Genomic DNA, 21,515 nt, shown 5'->3' with positions numbered 1-21,515 from the left:
CTTTAGATACTTCATTTGCTGTGGAGAGTGTATTGGAACAACACCCAGTAGTAGCTTTCACATATTTTCCTCTCCTCTCCTCCCTCCCCCCCCCCTTTTTTTTTTTTTTTTGAGAAAGCATGTACACACGTATGTGTGAACAGGGGAGAGGCAGAGAGAATTCCAAGCAGCCCCCATACTGTTAGCATAACGCCCAACACGGGGCTTGAACTCACAAACTGCGAGATCGTGACCTGAAAGAGACGCTTAACCAACTGAGCCACCCAGAAACCCCACTGACATATTTTTCTAAGGTTCATTCTTTCAATAGATATTTCAGTCCTTCCTATGAGTCAAGCACTGTTACAAGAGCTAGAAAAAATTGTAGCCAAGGAGACAAAGCTCATGCCATTAGGGGCTTAAGTTCTAGATTTTTGTGTCAGTGAGCCACTAATGGCAGTACTTTGTAGAATGCATGACCTGCTTGAGAGAACAAAAATGGAGAGTGAACGAGAGTGAAAGAATTAGTCTCTGTTATGGGTGAATTTCATTTTATCTATCATACATGTTCTTGTGTGTAAATTTAATCTTATCTTAAATGCCCCCTATAGGTCACTGTAAGAGAAAACCATGGTGAATTCCTTTACAATTGAGGAATCCTTTCACAAAGCTTGTAATCAGTTCATGGGTTGGGGAAAAGTAACAATATGACTGAAGGTCTTCACATTATGTTAGGAAAATTCTTACAAATGTTATCTTATTTAATCTTAAGAACCTTCTGAGGAAAGGTTGCCATCATGTTACAAGTGAGGAGACAGCCTAGGGAGACTGGCCCCCAGCATGCTTTTTTAAACTGTGAATTGAGATAGATGTGTTATCAGTATCCTGTGGGTCACATAGGTGGGAGGATTTCAATTAAAATATTTTTTAATATTTAATATTTTAATTAAACTATTTTTACCAGTAGTACGTTTTTTTCCCAGATTGTGGTAAGAATATTTTTGGCAGAAAAGATGAAAGACTCAGAAGTGTGGGGATGTGATACTGTGTAATATACTAGTGATCATTATGTCATACCACCTCATACCAAAAAAAGGGGGGGGGGCTGAAGTGTCATCCAGTAGAAACATGTAGACTAAACTGTGGTTTTAAATTTTTTTTAAGCTCATTTATTTCATTTGAGAGAGAGCATGCACACATGTGAGGGGCAGAGAGGGAGAGAGAGAGAGAATCCCAAATAGGCTGTACACTGTCAGCGTGGACCCCATGTGGGGCTTGATCCCACAAACCATGAGATCATGACCTGAACTGAAATCAAGTTGCATTTTTAATCGACTGAACCAGTTTTAAATTTTCTGGTAGACATAAAAATGTGGGGAAAAAAGGTGACATTAATTTCATTTAACTCATAGCTTTAAAATATTACCATTTCAACATGTAATCAATCTAAATTATTTGAAGGGTTTCTTTTTTAAAAGATAAATGTACCAAGTCCAATGTGTATTTTATAGTCACATCTCAAATTTTAAGTTACTGATAGCCACATGTAAATTGCGGCTATGTACCATATTGGACCATCCAAGTCTAATGATTAAATAATGGCAAAGATTTTTAGAATAGGGCTTTTAATCTCATATGTGTGATTAAATGTGTAAATGACAAGGACACAAAAGAACTAATATATTCTTTTTTGAATTTGATAGAGAGGAACGAAGGGGATCTTATGACTATAGCCAAGATCGTACGTATTATGAGAATGTTCGTACTCCGGGCACATATCCTGAGGACTCCAGACGGGACTATCCAGCTCGAGGGAGAGAATTTTATTCAGAATGGGAAACTTACCAAGGAGACTACTATGAATCACGATACTATGACGATCCTCGGGAATACAGGGATTACAGAAATGATCCTTATGAACAGGATATTCGGGAATACAGTTACAGGCAAAGGGAACGAGAAAGAGAACGCGAAAGATTTGAGTCTGACCGAGACCGAGACCACGAGAGGCGGCCAAGTGAGCGCAGTCAGAGCCCGGTGCACCTGCGGCGCCCCCAGAGCCCTGGCACCTCTCCCTCACAGTCCGAGCGGCTGCCGAGTGACTCAGAGAGGAGGATTTACAGCAGGTCCTCAGATCGGAGTGGAAGCTGTAGCTCACTTTCCCCTCCAAGATATGAAAAACTGGACAAATCTCGTTTGGAACGCTATACAAAAAATGAAAAGGCAGATAAAGAAAGGACTTTTGATCCTGAGAGAGTGGAAAGAGAGAGACGCTTAATAAGGAAGGAGAAAGTGGAAAAGGACAAAACTGAAAAGCAGAAACGAAAAGGAAAAGTTCATTCTCCTAGTTCTCAGTCTTCAGAGACAGACCAAGAAAATGAGAGGGAACAGAGCCCCGAAAAATCAAGGAGTTCTAACAAACTGAGCAGAGAAAAAGCTGACAAAGAAGGGATAGCAAAAAACCGCCTCGAGCTCATGCCCTGTGTAGTTTTGACCCGAGTGAAAGAAAAAGAGGGGAAAGTTATTGACCATACTCCCTTGGAAAAGCTGAAAGCCAAGCTTGATAATGACACTGCCAAGTCTTCTGCCCTAGATCAGAAACTTCAGGTCTGTCAGACAGAGCCCGCAAAGTCTGACTTGTCTAAACTGGAACCGGCTCGAATGAAAGTGCCAAAGGAAAAGGGCCTGTCAAGCCACATAGAAGTGGTAGATAAGGAAGGCAGGCTTAAATCCAGGAAGCACCTAAAACCAGAGCAGACTGCTGATGGGGTCAGCGCTGCAGACTTGGAGAAGCTGGAAGCAAGGAAGCGGCGCTTTGCAGATTCCAATTTGAAAGTAGAAAAGCAAAAATCAGAAGTCAAGAAAAGTAGTCCAGAGATGGAGGAAGCTCGGGTACTTTTAAAAAAGCAGCCTGACCTATCCTCTAGAGACATCCTTCTGCTGAGGGAAGGAGAGTCAGAAAGAAAGCCTGCGAGGAAAGAAATTCTTAAACGAGAATCTAAGAAAATAAAACTAGACAGACTTAATGCTGCTCCCAGCCCCAAAGAGTGTCAGGAGCTTGCCAGCGTTTCTGTTGGGACTGGCTCAAGGCCCAACTCAGACCTACAAGCAAGGCTGGGAGAACCAGTTTGTGACTCTGTGGAAAATCAAGAAATCCAGTCAAAAAAACCTATTCCCTCAAAACCACAACTCAAACAGCTGCAATTATTAGATGATCAGGGACCAGAGAGAGAAGATATTAGGAAAAACTATTGCAGTCTTCGTGATGAAACACTTGAATGTAAACCAAGCCAAGAGAAACCACATTCAGTAAATACTGAAGAAAAAATTGGCATTGATATTGATCACACGCAGAGTTACCGAAAACAAATGGAGCAGAGTCGGAGAAAACAGCAGATGGAGATGGAAATAGCCAAGTCTGAGAAGTTTGGCAGTCCTAAAAAAGATGTAGATGAATATGAAAGACGTAGTTTGGTTCACGAGGTAGGCAAACCCCCCCAAGATGTTACTGACGACTCTCCTCCTAGCAAAAAGAAAAGGATGGACCACGTGGATTTTGATGTCTGCACCAAGAGAGAGAGGAATTACAGAAGTTCACGCCAGATCAGTGAAGATTCTGAAAGGGCTGGCGGTTCTCCCAGCATCCGACATGGCTCTTTCCATGAAGACGACGACCCTATAGGCTCCCCTAGGCTCATGTCAGTAAGAGGGTCTCCTAAAGTAGATGAAAAAGGTCTCCCCTATTCTAATATCACAGTCAGAGAAGAGTCTTTAAAATTTAATCCTTATGATTCTAGCAGGAGAGAACAGATGGCAGACATGGCCAAAATAAAGCTCTCTGTCTTGAATTCTGAAGATGAACTAAACCGGTGGGATTCTCAAATGAAACAAGATGCCAGCAGATTTGATGTGAGTTTCCCAAACAGCATAATTAAGAGAGACAGCCTTCGAAAGAGGTCTGTACGTGACTTGGAACCTGGGGAGGTGCCTTCTGATTCTGATGAAGACGGTGAACACAAATCCCACTCACCCAGAGCCTCTGCACTATATGAAAGTTCTCGGTTGTCTTTTTTATTGAGGGACAGAGAAGACAAGCTACGTGAGCGAGAGGAAAGACTCTCCAGTTCTTTAGAAAGGAACAAATTTTACTCTTTTGCACTGGATAAGACAATCACACCAGACACGAAGGCTTTGCTTGAAAGAGCTAAGTCCCTCTCTTCATCTCGAGAAGAAAACTGGTCTTTTCTTGATTGGGACTCCCGTTTTGCCAATTTTCGAAACAACAAAGATAAAGAGAAGGTTGACTCTGCTCCAAGACCTATTCCATCCTGGTACATGAAAAAGAAGAAAATTCGGACTGATTCCGAAGGAAAAATGGATGATAAAAAAGATGACCATAAAGAAGAAGAACAGGAAAGACAAGAATTATTTGCTTCTCGTTTTTTACACAGCTCAATCTTTGAACAAGATTCCAAGCGATTGCAGCATCTGGAGAGAAAAGACGAGGAATCAGACTTCGTTGCTGGCAGGTTGTATGGGAGGCAGGCATCTGATGGAGCAAACAGCACGGCTGACGTGATTCAAGAGCCAGTAGTTCTTTTCCATAGCAGATTTATGGAACTCACGCGAATGCAACAGAAAGAAAAGGAAAAAGACCAAAAACCCAAAGAGGCTGAAAAACAGGAAGATACAGAGGATCATCCTGAGACCCCAGAATCTGCCTCTGAGAGTAAAGAGGTGGAACCGAAGACCCCCCTTCCCACTGGGCCTCCTGCCGTCACAGCTGTAACTCCAGAGTCAGTATCGTCATCACCGGAAAAGGCGACAGCAGGTGAAAAAGCAGGGGAGGTGCCTTTGGTGACAGAAGAGAAGCCCAGGGAGCCAGCCTCTGCCTCAGAAGAAGCAAAGCCTGTGTCTGAGCAGGCTCCCACTGCTGTGCAGCAAACCGAGCAAGGCGACCTGCCCCCAGGAGCGGACGCCAATAAAGATGCTGCCAGGACTCCATCAGTTGTTGAAGAAAGTTCATCAGGTGACCAGCTGCCTTATCTGGACACCAAGCCTCCAACTCCTGGGGCCTCATTTTCTCAGGTTGAGGTCACTGTAGATCCAGAACCCGACAGTGCCCAACCGCTTTCAAAACCGACTCAGAAGCCTGAGGACGCTGATGAGCCCAAAGTGGAAAAGCCAAACTCAGCTGCTAATGTTGAGCCCAGTGCAAATCCAAAAGCTGAAGTTGTCCCTGAGGTTCAGCCTCAAGCTGCTGAAGACATTGAAGTCGATCCTCCGGTTGCCACGAAAGATAAAAAGCCAAACAAAAGTAAGCGTTCCAAGACCCCTGTTCAGGCCACCGCAGCAAGTACTGTGGAGAAGCCTGTCACCCGGAAGAGCGAGCGGATAGACCGGGAGAAACTCAAGCGGTCCAATTCTCCGCGGGGAGAAGCACAGAAGCTTTTAGAATTGAAGATGGAGGCAGAGAAGATTACAAGGACCGCCTCTAAAAATGCCACGGCAGATCCAGAACACCCAGAACCAAGCTTGCCCCTCAGCCGAACGAGGCGCCGGAACGTGAGGAGTGTCTATGCAACCATGGGAGACCACGAGAGCCGCTCTCCCGTCAAGGAGCCCACTGAGCAGCCACGAGTGACCAGGAAGAGACTGGAGCGAGAGCTGCAGGAGGCCGCGGCAGTTCCCACGACCCCACGGAGGGGAAGGCCTCCGAAAACACGCCGTCGAGCTGAAGAAGATGAGGAGACCGAGGCCAAAGAACCAGTTGAGACGCTCAAACCAGCGGAGGGATGGAGGTCCCCACGAGCCCAAAAATCAGGAGCTGCTGGTGGCCCACAAGGGAAAAGGGGCAAAAACGAGCCAAAAGTTGATGCTGAACGTCTGGAGGCGGCCACTGAGGTGAGTCCCCAGGTCAATGTGAAAGAAAATAATACAAAGTCCAAGGCTGATAAAGAAGAAGCAGGAAATGAACAGAAACGTGACAAAAAAGAAATTGGCACAGACAAAAATGTACCGGAAGCCCCTGCAGTTGAAGTGGTGGAGAAAAAAGCAGCCCCTGAAAAAAACTCCAAGTCAAAGAGAGGGAGATCTCGAAACTCTAGGTCAGCAGCGGACAAATCTGCAAATCTGAAAACCGCGGATACTGGTGCGAGTCCCAGCGTGGCCGCGGGCCCTGCGGGGCCAGCAGTGGAAAAGGAAGCTGAGGTAGTGGCGGGTCCCCCTGAGAAGAGCGAGAGTCCCCAGAAGGAGGGGAGTTTGTCTTCCCAGTTGAACAGCGATCCGGCCCATCTGGAGAAGGAACCGGAGGAGAAGGAAGATGTGTCTGCCACTACGCCGTCCCCAGAACCAAATCAGTTAGCCAGGCAGATGGAGCTGGAGCAGGCCGTGGAGAACATCGCGAAGCTCACAGAGACCACCTCCGCGGCCTTCAAGGCGGCGGCCACCGATGCACCAGAGGGCCTCTCCACAGAGGATGGGGACAAGCCCGCACACCAAGCAAGTGAAACAGAACTGGCTGCGGCCATTGGCTCCATCATCAATGACATTTCTGGGGAGCCAGAAAACTTCCCAGCAGCCCCCCCTTACCCTGCAGAACCACAGGCAGATCTACAGACCCGTCCTCAAGTGCTGCGGCCCCCTGGGGAGGGAATGGAGCCTGAGACCCACGAGGCTGTGTCCGGCATCTTGGAGACCGAGGCTGCCACAGAATCTTCTGGGCCACCAGTCAGTGCCCCTGACCCCTCAGCAGGCCCAGCAGATACCAAGGAAGCTGGAGGGAACAGCAGCGAACCCTCCCAGCCAGTGCCAGAAGCCAAAGGATCAAAAGAAGCAGAAGTCCCTCTTGCTCGGAAAGAGAAAGGGCGCCAGAAGACAACTCGATCACGCCGCAAACGGAATACAAATAAGAAAACGGGGGTCAGTACAGAGACTCCCGTCTCTGAACCTGACCAAGGTCAAAGCAAGAGTCCTGCTACAAATGAGGGGAGGGCGGCGCCACCCCCAGAAGCGCCACAGGAAGAGAAGCAGAGAGAAAAGCCCCAGTCCGCTCCACCTGAGTCCTGTTCTTCTGACCCAAGCAAGACCCCATCCCTGGAGAACTTGTCCCAAGACAGCAGCGTGGAAGAAAAGACACCGACCAGAGCATCTGCACTCCCAGACCTTCCCCCGCCCTCCCAGCCAGCACCAGTGGAGGATGAGCCTCAAGCCAGATTCAAGGTGCATTCCATCATCGAAAGTGACCCAGTGACCCCACCCAGTGACTCCAGCACACCCACCCCCCCAATTCCTTCTGTAACTGCAGCAAAGCTCCCACCTCCTGTCGCCTCTGGGGGGGTCCCACACCAGAGCTCCTCTACGAAGGTCACAGAGTGGATCACAAGGCAGGAGGAGCCTCGGGCTCAGTCCACCCCATCTCCAGCTCTTCCCCCAGACACGAAAGCTTCTGACATCGACACCAGCTCCAGTACGCTGAGGAAGATCCTCATGGACCCCAAATACGTCTCCGCCACTGGCGTCACTTCCACGAGTGTCACGACTGCCATTGCAGAGCCTGTCAGTGCCGCCCCTTGCCTGCATGAGGCACCACCCCCTCCTCCAGTTGAGTCTAAAAAGCCTCTTTTAGAAGAAAAACCAGCAGCTCCAGTAACCAACACCTCTGACACACAGGCCCCAGAGGCTCCAGTAGCCACTGAAAAGGAAAAGGTGGCTCCAGTCATTGCTCCCAAAATTACTTCTGTTATTAGTCGGATGCCCGTGAGCATTGATTTGGAGAACTCGCAAAAGATCACTCTGGCAAAACCAGCTCCTCAAACCCTGACTGGCCTGGTGAGCGCTCTGACGGGCCTCGTGAATGTGTCCTTGGTCCCAGTGAATGCCCTTACCGGCCCGGTGAATGCCCTCAAAAGCTCTGTGAAGGGCCCGGTGACCACGCTGAAAGGTTTGGTAAACACTCCTGCCGGCCCCGTGAACGTCCTAAAGGGGCCCGTGAACGTTCTGACGGGGCCAGTGAACGTTCTCACCACCCCGGTGAACGCCACCGTGGGCACGGTGAACGCCGCTGCGGGTGCGGTGAACGCCACCGTGGGCGCGGTGAACGCCGCTGCGGGCGCCATGAATGCAGGCGCAGTGACAGTCACAGCAGGTGCAGTGACCGCTGCCTCTGGCAGTGTGACTGCCACAACAGGTGCGGTAACTGTGGCAGGTGCAGTGATTACACCGTCAGCAAAGTGCAAACCCAGACCGAGCACTAATGAAAACAGTCGGTTCCACCCGGGGTCTATGTCGGTGATTGACGACCGTCCAGCAGACACGGGCTCTGGTGCCGGCCTGCGTGTGAACACATCCGAAGGGGTCGTGCTCCTGAGCTATTCGGGGCAGAAGACTGAAGGCCCGCAGCGGATCAGCGCCAAGATTAGCCAGATCCCCCCCGCCAGTGCAATGGACATCGAATTTCAGCAGTCAGTGTCCAAGTCCCAGGTCAAACCAGATGCTGTCGCACCAGCGCAGCCTTCGCCCAAAGGCCCCCAGGCCCCTTCAGGCTATGCCAACGTGGCCACCCATTCTACTCTGGTACTGACTGCCCAGACGTACAACGCATCTCCTGTGATTTCATCTGTTAAGGCTGACCGTCCATCCCTGGAGAAGCCCGAGCCCATTCACCTCTCTGTGTCCACCCCTGTCACCCAGGGTGGCACAGTGAAGGTTCTCACCCAGGGCATAAACACACCCCCAGTGCTGGTTCACAACCAGCTGGTCCTCACCCCAAGCATAGTCACCACTAATAAAAAGCTTGCTGACCCCGTCACCCTCAAAATAGAGACCAAGGTCCTTCAGCCGGCTAACCTGGGGTCTGCGCTCACTCCCCACCACCCTCCTGCTCTGCCCAGCAAACTGCCTACAGAAGTGAACCACGTCGCCTCGGGGCCCAGTACCCCGACAGATCGAACGGTCTCCCATTTGGCAGCCACAAAGCCAGATGCGCATTCTCCTCGCCCCAGCGGGCCCGCTCCGACCCCCTTCCCGAGAGCGTGCCACCCCAGCAGCACCACGTCCACCGCGCTCTCCACTAATGCCACGGTCATGCTGGCTGCGGGCATTCCTGTGCCTCAGTTCATCTCTAGCATACACCCGGAGCAGTCTGTCATCATGCCCCCGCACAGCATCACCCAGACCGTGTCCCTCAGCCACCTGTCCCAGGGTGAGGTGAGAATGAACACTCCCACGCTGCCCAGCATCACCTACAGCATCCGGCCAGAGACCCTTCACTCTCCGAGGGCCCCTCTGCAGCCCCAGCAGATAGAGGTCCGGGCCCCACAGCGTGCAGGCACACCGCAGCCAGCCACAGCTGGCGTGCCGGCCTTGGCCCCCCAACACCCTGCAGAGGAAGAAGTGCATTATCACCTCCCTGTTGCTCGAGCTGCGGCCCCTGTGCAGTCAGAGGTGCTGGTCATGCAGTCTGAGTACCGACTGCACCCGTACACCGTGCCCCGGGACGTGAGGATCATGGTGCATCCGCACGTGACGGCAGTCAGCGAGCAGCCCCGGGCAGCCGACGGGGTAGTGAAGGTGCCACCAGCCAGCAAGGTCCCTCAGCAGCCCGGGAAAGACGCCGCCAAGACCGCAGATGCCAAAGCCGCGCCAGCCCCCGCCCCCCACGGTGAGGCCCGCATCCTCACGGTCACCCCCAGCAGCCAGCTCCAGGGGCTGCCTCTCACCCCACCCGTGGTGGTGACCCATGGGGTGCAGATCGTGCACTCCAGCGGGGAGCTGTTTCAGGAGTACAGATACGGAGACATCCGCACCTACCACAGCCCCGCGCAGCTCACACACACGCAGTTTCCTGCTGCCGCCTCCATCGGTCTACCTCCTCGGACCAAGGCTCCCGCTCAGGTGAGTGCCACAGATCAGCCTTACTCCCTATAGCGGTTGAGACGCCAGTGAGGTCCCCGAAATGTGTTGCCGTTTTCGTGAGTTTAAAGAGGAGCTCCCTAAATTGCAGGATGAGGGGATCAGGTCATAGTGCAGAGGGCGGAAACACGGGAAGGAGCTGTGGGAACCAGGAGGTGGCTACTGGCTGCAGGGGGGGAGGAGGGGGGAGCGAGCGGGTGACCTCCCACCAGAACCTTCAATCCCGAGTGCCCAAGAGGATCGCCACCGTGGGCCTGGCTCACCGGAGGTGCCTGAGGCTGACCCTGCCCAGAAACCCATGGCCAGTTGGTGCGGGGCAGGGTGCTGGGCACAACAGGCTCTTTACTCTGTCCCCCTCTCTCCCGCCGAACTCCAGGGCCCGGCTCCTGAAGGTGAGCCCTTGCAGCCCGCTCAGCCTGCGCAGTCTACACAGCCTGTCCAGCCTGTGCAGTCCACACAGCCTGCACAGCCCACGCAGCCCTGCCAGCCCTCCCAGCTCAGCCAGCCAGGCCAGCCACCAAGCAGCAAGATGCCTCAGGTCTCCCAGGAGGCGAAGGGGACCCAGACGGGAGTCGAACAGCCTCGTCTCCCAACCGTCCCCACAAACAGGCCAGCCGAGCCTCATGCCCAGGTCCAGAGGGCACAGGCAGAAACAAGTCAGACCTCCTACCCGTCACCTGTGTCTGTCTCCATGAAGCCTGACCTCCCGGCCCCTCTCCCAGCTCAGGCTGCCCCAAAGCAGCCGTCGTTTGTCCCCACGACCTCAAGCCCCAGCACCCCTCCAGGACTGGCCCTGACGCACACTGAAGCCCAGGCCACCCCCAAGCCAGATTCTTCTCCACACTTGACTTCCCAGAGGCCCGTGGACATGGTCCAGCTTCTGAAGGTAAGCCTGGCCAGGGCCCCTGCCCCGCTCCCCTCCGAGCCCTGCGCGGCGTTCAGTGCCCTGAAGCCCCCACTTAGACTAGCGAGCTGTTGCCCGGGGCCACGTCCGGCGGGGCTCTGCTCTCCAGCCCTGCGCTCACTTCCTGTCTATCTCCCCGAGAGCAGAAGTACCCCATCGTGTGGCAGGGCCTGCTGGCCCTCAAGAACGACACGGCTGCCGTGCAGCTCCACTTTGTCTCCGGCAACAACGTCCTGGCACATCGGTCTCTGCCGCTTTCTGAAGGAGGCCCCCCGCTGAGGATTGCCCAGAGGATGCGGCTGGAGACCTCCCAGCTGGAAGGGGTTGCCCGGAGGATGACGGTAAGTCTCAGGGCCCAGGCAAGTAACTGCCCTGCCCGCGAGGGAGGACGTGGGGCGCCCCCACCTGCCTGTCTCCCCGGCTGGCCGTGGTAGTGGCATTCCTGCTGTGTTTGGTCTCCAGTGGGGGGGGCGGAGGGGGTGTAAAATGCCTCTAGATTCAGAAACCTTTTTTTTTTTCAGTCAAAAAATAGGGTAGACTTGAAGGTCACCTCAGAAAGGGGGCCTTTTGTGGACGCAGGAGCTGAACCCCTGGGTTGGACAAGCCTCTGCCTGGGCTGCTGTCTTCCGGGGGAGGCCCCTGGTCACTGACGGCTACGCTTCTGCCACAGGTGGAGACAGATTACTGTCTGCTGCTGGCTCTGCCCTGTGGCCGTGACCAAGAGGATGTCGTGAGCCAAACTGAGTCCCTCAAGGCGGCCTTCATCACCTATCTGCAGGCCAAGCAGGCGGCAGGGATCATCAACGTTCCCAACCCCGGCTCCAATCAGGTCAGCCTGGTGTCCTCGCTCGGGGCACACATGTGTGGGGCCGATCTAAGCTGGTGGCTTGGTTACCAGTGCCGACCAGAATAGTCCGGAGGCGGGCACAGGGCAATCTGGATAGAGGCAACAGGCAAGCAGAGTGTAGACGAGGGGCCGTCCTTGCCCCTCCTGGAGACAACCCAAGAACAGCTGAGACGGCGGAGGTTCTTAGCCTAATGCTGTGGAAGAGGTTCCCAGGAGGATAGTTTAGTTCGTGTTAGTTTTTCTGACACCTTGTAGGTTTCATCTGCTGGACAAAGTCACGGAGAGGTTAGTTCCCCGGGAAACAGGACTCCCCCCAGCTCTGTGTTGGGCCCCATCAGGGCCCCCAGTCGGGAGTGGTTGGAAGAGCGGTAGTGGGGTGACCGATGCGGAGGCGGGGGATCCCACTTTTCTCCCTCTCTTGTCCTCTTCTCCAGCCCGCCTATGTGCTACAGATCTTCCCGCCCTGTGAGTTCTCGGAGAGCCACCTGTCCCGTCTGGCCCCTGACCTCCTCGCCAGCATCTCCAATATCTCTCCCCACCTCATGATTGTCATTGCCTCTGTGTGAGCCACTGAACAGCCACCGCTCGGTGTATTTCCCCGAGGCTCTGCAGCAAAAAGTAAACACAGGACAACCCAGTCAAGTGGAGGAAGAAGCTGCCGCAGGGGACGTACTCCACTGCCAGATGCCAGCCTCGCCCTCGAGCCCGCCCACCCGGCTCAGTCGGACAGACCCCTCTGGGCAGTGGTGCTGCTACTTGTATGTTTACATGACATTTAGCCCAAGGACAGACCACCAACCGATGGACTCTGCAGGCACCTTGGGGCTGGGTTTCCCTCCTCCTCTTGGAGAAAAGGAACTGGGCAGTGGAATTAATTTTTTGTTGTTTTTGTTTTTAAGAAACAAAACAGAACTGCCTTTGCACTAAATTAGTGACTTGGACTTTTGCACAGTGAAGACGGGCTGTGACACTCTGGATGTCTGGGTGTACCTGAACACGCATCGAGGACTCTAACGCAGGACTTCAGGCTTCTGCTGAAACGCCGGGGTCAAGGAACATTTCATTGGGTTGTTTGGTCCCCACCCCGCCCTTCCCCTTGCTCATTTGGATGTGTCACCTTTCTTAATTCTCCTGCTGCCACCATCTGTGATTCACCCGGATGTACAGTTTACAATCAAAGAGCAAACAGAAGGATTTTCTTTCTTGGTGGGATATGCAGAACTTGGGATGTGTGTATATATAAATATATAATATATATAAATATATATAATACTGACTTAAAAAAAATCAAATTCCCCTGACATACATTTTTTTTAATCTGTGCCAAAAATGTGTTTTCAGAGAAAATCTTATTTTCATACTCAGACTTTGTATTGTCACTCATTTGTATAAGTGCGCTTCGTTACAGCACGGGCCCGGCCCCCGCGATTTGAAGTGTCACACACACAAAAAGACTGTACAAAAAAGACTGGCTTCCCCTCTTCCCGTTACCTTGACCTCTCCCCCCAACTTCCTAACACTTATTAATTTATGAAACTGGTTTTCTCAGCGCAGTTTTGTTTTGTGTGTCCATTGGATTACAAACTTTATTAAAAAATACAAAACACGTCCAGTGTGAATGTGATTGTCACTTGGGTGGGAGGACCGAGGGTCCTTTGCTTATGGGAACAGCTAGCCCTCGTCCCACTTGTTTCCTTCCCCAAGTCTACATGGGACCTGTCTCTTTTCTGCCACTTAATCCTCCCCAAGCATCGTTTTGTTTTATACAAAAGAGATTTCTGTCACAGACCGAACTTGTTCTTGGGTAACGCGGAAGGCACTTCAACGTTGGATACAGGAAAAACTACGCCCCGCTCCCCCCGGCCCATGCAAACTCAGAAACCCCTCGAGCGAACTCTGGTGTCTGTCTCTCGCCTCTTCCTCCTCCAGGTCTGGAGCAGGCCGGCCCCGAGGCGGCACAGCCCGAAAGGAGGATGGGGCAACAGGAACACGGGGACCACGGGCTCGGGGTCTCACATGGGACGGTCACGGGGCTCGTAACGGGCCTGTGCTTTTGCTGAGGGGGTGGTGCCGTCTCTGAGGGAGGGATCACGGCTGCCGGGAGCGAACTGTAGACACGGGGCAGAGACGGCATCACGTCTCCCGCCGACGGCGGCGCTCGCGGTGCCCCCCACCCCCAACAAAGCCCCCGGCCCACGCGTCTCCGGGCCCAGGGCCTGGTCGTAGACTCCCGCCGATGCACGGCAAACAGATGTTCCCCAAAGATGGCACTTAGCTCGGCCTTGATCCTGTGAGGTGAGGGCGGGGCGCGCCTGCTTCCCCAAGCCCAACGAACTGTGGCCGGGGGGGCCTGGCTCTCCGCCTACCTTGCTGCTCTGGCTGAGTGGGCTTCTGAGCGGGGCTCTGTGGGTTGCCTGGATCCTGGTTAAGCCAACCCAGCGGGGCAGGGGGGGGGCGGGGAGGTCGGGTCCCGGAGCCGAACAGGTGAGAAGCCCGAGGAGGAAACCGGCCGAGGGGACGGGGGTGCGCGGAGCCACCGTCTCTCTGGCCCCAGGCGTGCCGCCCACACCCCGACTGAGGACAAGGAAGCCAGCTTTTCTCTCGACCGGTCCGGAGGCACCGGCCCCTTCTGCACGAGGGACGGCCTGGCTTGGCCAAGAAGCTCCCCGGGTGGAGCATCGGCCCGGCTCTGACAGCCCCGGCCCCCAACCCCACAGGGAGCTATAGGCAGCGTTAGAAAATAATCCAATTTATTCTCTAGGGAGCGGGGCCACCCGTCTCAGATCTAGGGCGCCGTCCATCCTTAAATAAACAGTCAGAGGAGAGACGCCTGCTCACTCAGCAGGCGGTGGACATTCAGGGGCGGTGGGGGGCGTCTCCGCCAGAGCAGGCTGGCCGTCGGCCCCGTCCCGAGGGCGGAAGACCAGCTCCCCGGCCTGCAGCACCTGCCCGGCCGGCCACGTGCCGCCCGGCCCGTACTGCTGGTAGAAGTCCGCGTCCGTCTGGAACATGACCAGCGCCTGGGCCGTGTGGATCCGCACGTGCTGGGCGAGGCTGTTAGCGTCCAGGAACTTGTCCCCACAGGAGTCGCAGGCATAGAGGATGTGGGTGTTGGGGTCTGCGGGAGGCGGAGGGCTGCGGTCAGGATGGGGGGAACCCTCGGGGGTTCACAGGTGTTCACGCCCCGGGCGGCCCCCTCACCTTCCTCCTGGACTTGCTTCACAGCTTTGCTGATCTCGGCCTTAAGGACTTCCGTCTCGTCGGCGGTCACCGCGGCCCCCACTGGCACCACTGTGGGCAAAGTCCAAGGGGCCTAAGGCCAAAGGCACCTGCCCGTCGCCACCACCCCAGAGGCCGGCTGCCCGCGACCAGCCCCTGCTGCCCGCGGCCCGCACCTGTGAGCTGAGTGACAGCGGTTGCCGCCAGCGCTTCGGTGGCCAGCGTGACCATGTCATCCACGGTGACCACGCTGACCTCCCCGCCCTCCTCTGGCTCCAGGATTTTGATGCCCGCCTTGCCCTGGTGCACGGTCTTCACGTGGGAGCGCAGGTTGTCCACGCGGTTGAAGCCACGACCGCACTTGTCACACAGGTAGGGCTTCTCTCCTGAGGGGGGAGGCAAGGTTCTCGCCTGCCGTTGGGAGGGGGGGGGCGGGGGGGAGGACCTCAGTGGCCTCCAGCTGCCCCAGAGCCCTGTCTTTTCCAGTAGCGAGTGCTCTGGGGCAGCCACCAGGGCTGCACAGAAGCGTCCAGTGGCCACTGCACCTTCTAGAAACTCTAAATGGGGTCCTCCTTTGAACTGAACCTCCTTCAAGGCCACCTGCAGCAAGGGCCAGTGCCCAAGGCTGGGATCTGGAGGGCCCTCCCTTCCCACCGCCCCCGCCACCCCCCCCCCCCCCCCCCCCGCCCAGGGACAGACAGGCAAGTGGGCACGGGCTCACCAGTGTGGATGATGATGTGCTTGGACAGGTCCCCCACGTTCACGAAGGCCTTGCTGCACACACTGCACTTGTGAGGGCGGATGTTGTCATGGTGGCGGATGTGATTGGCCAACTGGCTGGACTGGACGAACCTGCAGGGCCGCAGAGGGAGGGGGCTGGCACCGAGCTGCACAAGCCAGGGCCCAGGATGGCGGGGGAGCCGGGGGGAGCCGGGGGGGAGCCGGGCAGGCGTCTCCGGCGTGGCTGCGGGACCGGAGCCGAGCCCCGGGGCCTACGCCCGGGGCCGGGCAGCCGTCCACCCAGTTCCCAATTGAGCTCTAGGTTCGCTTCCTGACCCCCTTCGCCGTGCAGGGCGCCGGGCATGGGAGGGACGGACGGGCGGGGCAGGACCTCTTGCCGCAGCGCTCGCAGACGTAGGGCTTCTCGCCGGTGTGCTGGCGCACGTGCGCGATGAGGGAGCTGGCCTGGGTGAAGGCCTTGCCGCACATCACGCACTGGCACGGCTTCTCGCCTGGGGACAGGGGGAGGCGACGGGAGAAGGTGTCGGCGCCCGCTCCTCCCCGAGCGCCCTCCCCAGCCTCCGGGCGCCCGCCACCCAGCCCGGCCCGGCCACCTGTGTGGATGCGGACGTGCCGCTGCAGAGCGCCGGGGTCCGCGAACTGCCGCTGGCAGTGGATGCACACGTAGGGCTTCTCCCCGCTGTGGATCCGAAGGTGCCGCTTGAGGTTCCCTGCGGCGGGATGCAGGAGGGCCCGCGTGAGCGCCGGCGGGGAGGGGGGCAAGGAGCGGAGGGGCGCGACGCGAGGGCAGCCGGGGCAGCCCCGGCCCTACCTGAGGTGGTGAACTGCTTCCCACACTCTCGGCACTTGAGGGGCCCGTCCGCGATGTGGATCTTCAGGTGGGCCTTCAGATTCCCCACCTGCACCCAGGCGGGGGTCAGAGGGGGCCACCCCGCGCACCCGGCCCCGGCCACCCCTCCCGCTGGCGAACTTCCCACTCCGTCCTTCCTCGAGGCCCGTGGAATGTTCCAGGTCCCGGAGGCGAGAAGGGAAAACCACCCCCACCCCTGCCCCGGGTCTCTGGGGCCCGAGCCACCACCTCCCGCCCCAGATTCCCCGGCAGAGCGGTCAGAGCTTCGCCGGGGCAGGGCCCCGTCTGCTTCGGTCCCCGGCGCGGCCGGCCCTCCTTGCCGCTCCGTCGGCACGCACCTGGTTGAACTTCTTGTCGCAGTGCGGGCACTTGTGCTCCTTGTCGGTGTCGTGGGTCTCCAGGTGGCGCATCTTGGAGGTGGGGTCGGAGAAGGAGCGGCCGCAGTAGTCGCACTGGTAGGGCTTCTCGCCGCTGTGCACCAGCTGGTGGCGCTTCAGGTTGCCCGACGTGGTGAACAGCTTGCCGCAGTCCCCGCAGCGGTAGCGCGCCTCGCCCGAGTGCCGCTTCTTGTGCAGGTTCAGCAGGCTGATGAGCCGGTAGCTCTTGCCGCACTCCTCGCAGCCGTACGGCTTCAGCGGGCTGGTGGTCACAGGGCGACAGGGAGAGGGGACGGTCGCTGGGCTCCCAGAGGCCGGGGCCCTGCCGGGGGGGGGGGGGGGGGGGGGGGCGGCCGGGGCGGCGTACCTGTGCGTCTTCTCGTGGGCCTTGCAGGCGGCCGGGTCCGAGAAGGCCTTGCTGCACTCCCGGCACGAGAAGGGCTTCTCGCCCGTGTGGATGCGGATGTGCCGCTTGAAGTTGCCCGTGTGCGTGAACTCCTTCCCGCAGTCCTGCAGGGCGCAGCGGGGGGCGGGCATCAGGGACTGCGGGGCCGCGAGGGTCGGGGGCAGAGGCGGGGGGGTGGGGGGAGCGAGGGGAGGGCCGCACCTCGCACTTGTGGATGACCGAGCCGTAGGCCTTGGACTCGGTGCGGTCGCCGTAGGTGCCCGAGCGCGGGCCCCGGGCCTCGGTGCCCAGCTCCTGGCCCGAGTCCGTGCTGGCAGACTCCTCGCTCTCCTCGGGGGGCTCCCCCTTCTCCAGCGGCGGCCCCTCTTCCTTGACCTCGGCGGCCGCTGCGCCTTCATCCTCCTGCTCTTCTCCTTTCCTGGCCGGCTCCACCTCCATTTCTGCCGGAGAAGGGTGGGCACTGAGGCGCTCGGGAGGGCCGGAAGGGGCCTCAGAGCCAGCGAAGGACGAGGGCTCGTCTCCGCAGCCCTCCCTGTGTGCGCGAGTCCCCTGCAGGGGCCAGCTCGGCGTGGCCACCACAGACAAGCGGCCCTGGTGCCGGCCGGGGAGAGGGCAGAGGACACTGCGGAACAGGCCGCTCGCTGCTGGGAGGTGGGACTGGGCCTCCACCCCCGGGGAAGCCGGACTGGCGGCACAGCGGGTGCGGGGGGCGGCCGGGACGCAGCAGCCACACTGAGGCCGCGTCAGCAACACGTCCGCGCCGAGAGAAGCCCAGCCGGGGTGCACAACCGAGACAGCGGTCAGGAGTTGACAATGGCAAGACGGCCTCGGCCGAAGCTAAAGCCTGAGTCGGAGCAGGATCAGCTTGGGGGCTGGGGGGTGGGGGGTGGGGGAAGGAGCCCTGGGGGACGCGTGAGCGACGGCCGCCCGGCCGGGCTGGTGGCAGGGCACCTTGCTCCGAGCTCTCCGACAAGGCGGCCTCGGCCTCCGCAGCAGCCATGCTGCTCGTGGGGTCGGGCTTGGGCTCCACGGAGGGCGGCTCCCGGGGGGCGTCGGCCTTCTCTGTCTGCTCGGCACCTGGGTGGGGGGTGGGAACACCGAGGCTGCGTGAGGACCCTCCCTCCGGCAGCCGGATGGCTCCCCTGGACCAGGCCCCCGGGGAGTGGCTGTGGCCCGGCGCGGGGCGATGGGTGCCGCACGTCCAAACTCAGGCTACTTGTGCCCGTGCTCTCGCTGCAGCAGGTGCCTTGGAGTGAACGGCTGTCCCAGCCCCAGGAGGCACCCCCCCAGGAGGCCGCTCACTGCCCCAGGGCCCAGGCTGCCAGGAGGTGACAGACTCGGCGGCACAACTCACCGCTGGCCGTGCTCTCAGCCTGGCCGCCCCGCTCCTCCTTGGGCTCCCTGTCTGGGCCCGTGGGTGGACCGCTTCCGGCCGGGTCCAGCTCGCTCAGCACGGCAGCAGCCGCCTTTTCCTCTTTGGCTCTCTTGTCTCCTCCTGGAGATGGAACGGGACAGTCTTGCCATTTCCCACCACGCGCCCACCGCCTGGAGGGGCGAGGTGGCCCAGAACTTGCTGGCTCTTCCAGATCCTCCCTGGGGAGACATCTACATATTGGCTGACCAGACTGCTCATCGGGCACCCACTCCATGCCAGGCCACCGGCTGAGCACAGAATAAACAGTCCCGGCTGCTGCTTCCGCGGGGGCTCCCGCCCTGGTCACGGAGCAGACCTCACACGCAAAGCAATACCGCCCATCAGAGCTCCGTGCTCAGGAGGGAGACGGGCTCTCCGCGAGGGGTACCACGAGAGCCTGGCCCACCCCTGGCGTCAGGGGGAAGGGCGCGAGCAGGGAGAGCTGCTGGAGGAACGACCCCACGCGCAGGGGCCTGGGCCGAGCGCACCCCCAGCCCTCTGGAGCAGCAGAGCACACGGGAAGTGGGTAAAGGGGGGGGGAGGGGTAGGCAGACGACAAGCCCCTCGGGAGGCCTTCCTGAGACTAGCACCCCGTGACACGGGCAGGGCCGGGCGAGGACGCTGAGGCCCAGAGAGTCAGAGACAGCACCCCAGCCAAAGCCACGTGTTCAGGAACAGCCTGGCCATAACCTCACCTTCCGTGGCTGAGGCCACCGTAGTCTCCCCGGGGCTGCCAGCGGGCTCGGCGAGGGACTTGAGGGCGTGGCAGGCCGTGACGATGTCCTGCATCTGCAGGAAGCTGGCCACAGCCAGCACGTCGTCCACGTTCTCAGGGCTCAGGCTCAGCTTGGCCGTGTACATAAACTCCAGCACCTGCCCGAGGCCTGCCAAGGACACAGACAGCCATCACGGACCTCGCGGGGCCTGGCTTTTCCAGCCGGCTCTGCCACTCCACTCGGTCGCAGGATCCAGGGATTTGGGAAAAGTGGAGTGGCGGGCCGCCGTCCCCCCATCTCCCGTGCTGGCAGGTAGGCGGACAGCCTGGGGGTCCTCGGCCCAGACGGCGGCCTCCGAGATGAAGCACACCCGCACAGGGCAGGGGGTACGATGGCCGCCCTGCACGGGGGACAGCGGGGGTGAACGCCCACCCTGCACCAAGGACAGAGGGTGTGAACAGAGAACCGAGAGGAAAAACACCCGCCCTGCACGGAGGACCAGGGTGTAAACCTCTACCCTGCACAGAGGACGGCAGTGGGAACACCCCCCCCCCCCCAGGGTAAGCTCTGGCCAGCCGCTGCACCCTACCACCGGAGGGCGCCCCAACACGAGGGTGTCGGCACTGGCTTTCCTCAGGGCTCTGCCACGAAGTATCTGACCTCCAGGCCAGTCACCTGACCTCTCTGGGTCTCAGCTTCCGTACCGGTAAGATGGGGGCACGGCACTTTGCCCTGACCTTCCCATGGCGCGTCATGCGGTTCCGGGCCAGAGCCAAATCCAGGCCCCGTTCCTTCCTCAACTGCAAGGTTTCCTGACACCCCTCCCATCTCCATCATAGTTAGCACTGGAGTAGGGGTTCGGGACCGACTCAGCAATGGGAAGGGGTCGGGGGCCGAGAGCCCACCTGTTCTCTGTCCCTCTTGACGAGCCTGTCCTAGTTCACTCCGGCTGAGAGTGAGCCCTCCCTCGTCAGTTCTCCTCTTACCACCCGGCTCCCGGTCGAGAATGCGGTAGGAGCTTGGTGCTCATACACTCGTGGCAGCACCCGTGTGGGCGGCCTGTGCACCTGACGCCTCGGAGGGGCCGCTCCCGGGAGGGCCGTGCGCGGCGCAGAGCCAGCCACGGCCCCCGACCCTCACGGAGCCTGGCCCTGGACCCAACGGGGTACCTGCCGCGTTACTGATGTCCAGGTGCACCACGTCCTTCTGGTCCACGAAGAGCATCTTGAAGTACTCGCTGCAGGCCGCCAGCACTGCTTTGTGGGCCTTGAAGTCAACACCGTCCACCACAAAAGTGCAGTCACACAGAAGCCCCAGCTGCCGCTGCTGGTTCAGCTGCTCCAAGACGTGCTGGCTGTGCTGGGGAAAGTCCATGGCTGGGGAGAGCCAAAGGGCCTTTGCGTTAGCACAGAGACAGGGGGCCAGCCAGCCTGACAGTCGCCCCCCCAAATTCCCAGGTGAGAAATGAGGGGGGAGATGGGGAGAATTCAAACAAATCCACAAGGGGTAAAATCACTCCAGACTTCCTCTGCAAGCCAAAGCTCCTAGAGCCCCGGGTTTACTGGCCAGCAAAGTTCCCAACCGCAAGCATGGAGGGACCAACACAAAACGGCCACCTTTGCGTTCTGCCAGGTAACAAACATTAAAAAAAAAAAATCAAAAAACAAACACAAAACACGGATTGCGGTGAGCATTTAAGAAAAAGACATGGTCAGTTTAACATTTTTTTAATGAAAACAACGCATGACATAATTTTAGAAAAAAAGGACAGCTCTTTCAATTCGATACATTTGGCCTTGAAAACCTTTCTACTTTGTTCTTACTTTTCCCATTCTGCCACGCACAGGTGACAGATGTCTCGTCACCCGGCATTTCAGCAATGGACCCTCTCCCGCTGCACCCACAGGGCTCTGGCAAAGTCCAGGAGAGAGGGATCTCTCTCTCCCTCTCCCTCTCCCTCTCTCTCTCTCTCTGATTCACAGGCTCAGGAAACTGCATAAGGTCCTCTGCCTCCAGAACCGTCTCCAGGCTGTCCCCGGAGGAGGAATAGCTCTGGCCCTGACCCCAAGAGCTGCTGGGCTGGCTGCAGTTTCTCTGCCAGAGGCCTCACACAAAGGCCTGGAAATCCCAACAGTCTCACGCGAAAATGC

At 57.8% G+C, this 21,515-nt stretch overlaps 2 protein-coding genes across 3 annotated transcripts in view; one reads left to right on the top strand and one right to left on the bottom strand.

Moving 5' to 3' along the window:
- The window catches only part of SPEN (spen family transcriptional repressor), a 91,163-nt gene extending 77,915 nt beyond the window's left edge, over nucleotides 1–13,248 (top strand). For both annotated transcript variants that reach the window (XM_047082829.1, XM_047082830.1), the window contains 5 exons: nucleotides 1,683–9,873; nucleotides 10,268–10,777; nucleotides 10,942–11,136; nucleotides 11,466–11,624; nucleotides 12,077–13,248. In XM_047082829.1, the coding sequence (XP_046938785.1) occupies nucleotides 1,683–9,873; nucleotides 10,268–10,777; nucleotides 10,942–11,136; nucleotides 11,466–11,624; nucleotides 12,077–12,208 (9,187 nt within the window). In that variant the 3' untranslated portion in view covers nucleotides 12,209–13,248. The remainder of the gene's footprint in view (nucleotides 1–1,682; nucleotides 9,874–10,267; nucleotides 10,778–10,941; nucleotides 11,137–11,465; nucleotides 11,625–12,076) is intronic.
- Nucleotides 13,249–14,375: 1,127 nt separating this feature from the next.
- Nucleotides 14,376–21,515, bottom strand: part of ZBTB17 (zinc finger and BTB domain containing 17) — a 31,949-nt gene continuing 24,809 nt past the window's right edge. Inside the window, exons 3-16 of the mRNA XM_047082831.1 lie at nucleotides 20,535–20,741; nucleotides 19,345–19,533; nucleotides 18,590–18,730; nucleotides 18,187–18,312; nucleotides 17,437–17,675; nucleotides 17,197–17,339; nucleotides 16,791–17,091; nucleotides 16,414–16,501; nucleotides 16,196–16,312; nucleotides 15,973–16,093; nucleotides 15,583–15,713; nucleotides 15,038–15,247; nucleotides 14,844–14,933; nucleotides 14,376–14,760 (exon numbers count right to left, since the gene is read on the bottom strand). Coding sequence (XP_046938787.1) covers nucleotides 14,477–14,760; nucleotides 14,844–14,933; nucleotides 15,038–15,247; nucleotides 15,583–15,713; nucleotides 15,973–16,093; nucleotides 16,196–16,312; nucleotides 16,414–16,501; nucleotides 16,791–17,091; nucleotides 17,197–17,339; nucleotides 17,437–17,675; nucleotides 18,187–18,312; nucleotides 18,590–18,730; nucleotides 19,345–19,533; nucleotides 20,535–20,739 — 2,385 coding nt within the window. The 5' untranslated portion in view covers nucleotides 20,740–20,741 and the 3' untranslated portion in view covers nucleotides 14,376–14,476. The remainder of the gene's footprint in view (nucleotides 14,761–14,843; nucleotides 14,934–15,037; nucleotides 15,248–15,582; nucleotides 15,714–15,972; nucleotides 16,094–16,195; nucleotides 16,313–16,413; nucleotides 16,502–16,790; nucleotides 17,092–17,196; nucleotides 17,340–17,436; nucleotides 17,676–18,186; nucleotides 18,313–18,589; nucleotides 18,731–19,344; nucleotides 19,534–20,534; nucleotides 20,742–21,515) is intronic.

This window comes from Lynx rufus, unplaced genomic scaffold (genome assembly GCF_022079265.1).
Source record: "Lynx rufus isolate CCGP_SWC_20201006 ecotype Redwood Valley unplaced genomic scaffold, mLynRuf1.p SCAF_2, whole genome shotgun sequence".
In the NCBI taxonomy this organism is placed as follows: Eukaryota; Metazoa; Chordata; class Mammalia; order Carnivora; family Felidae; genus Lynx; species Lynx rufus.
This window is presented reverse-complemented; position numbering and strand designations above follow the sequence as displayed.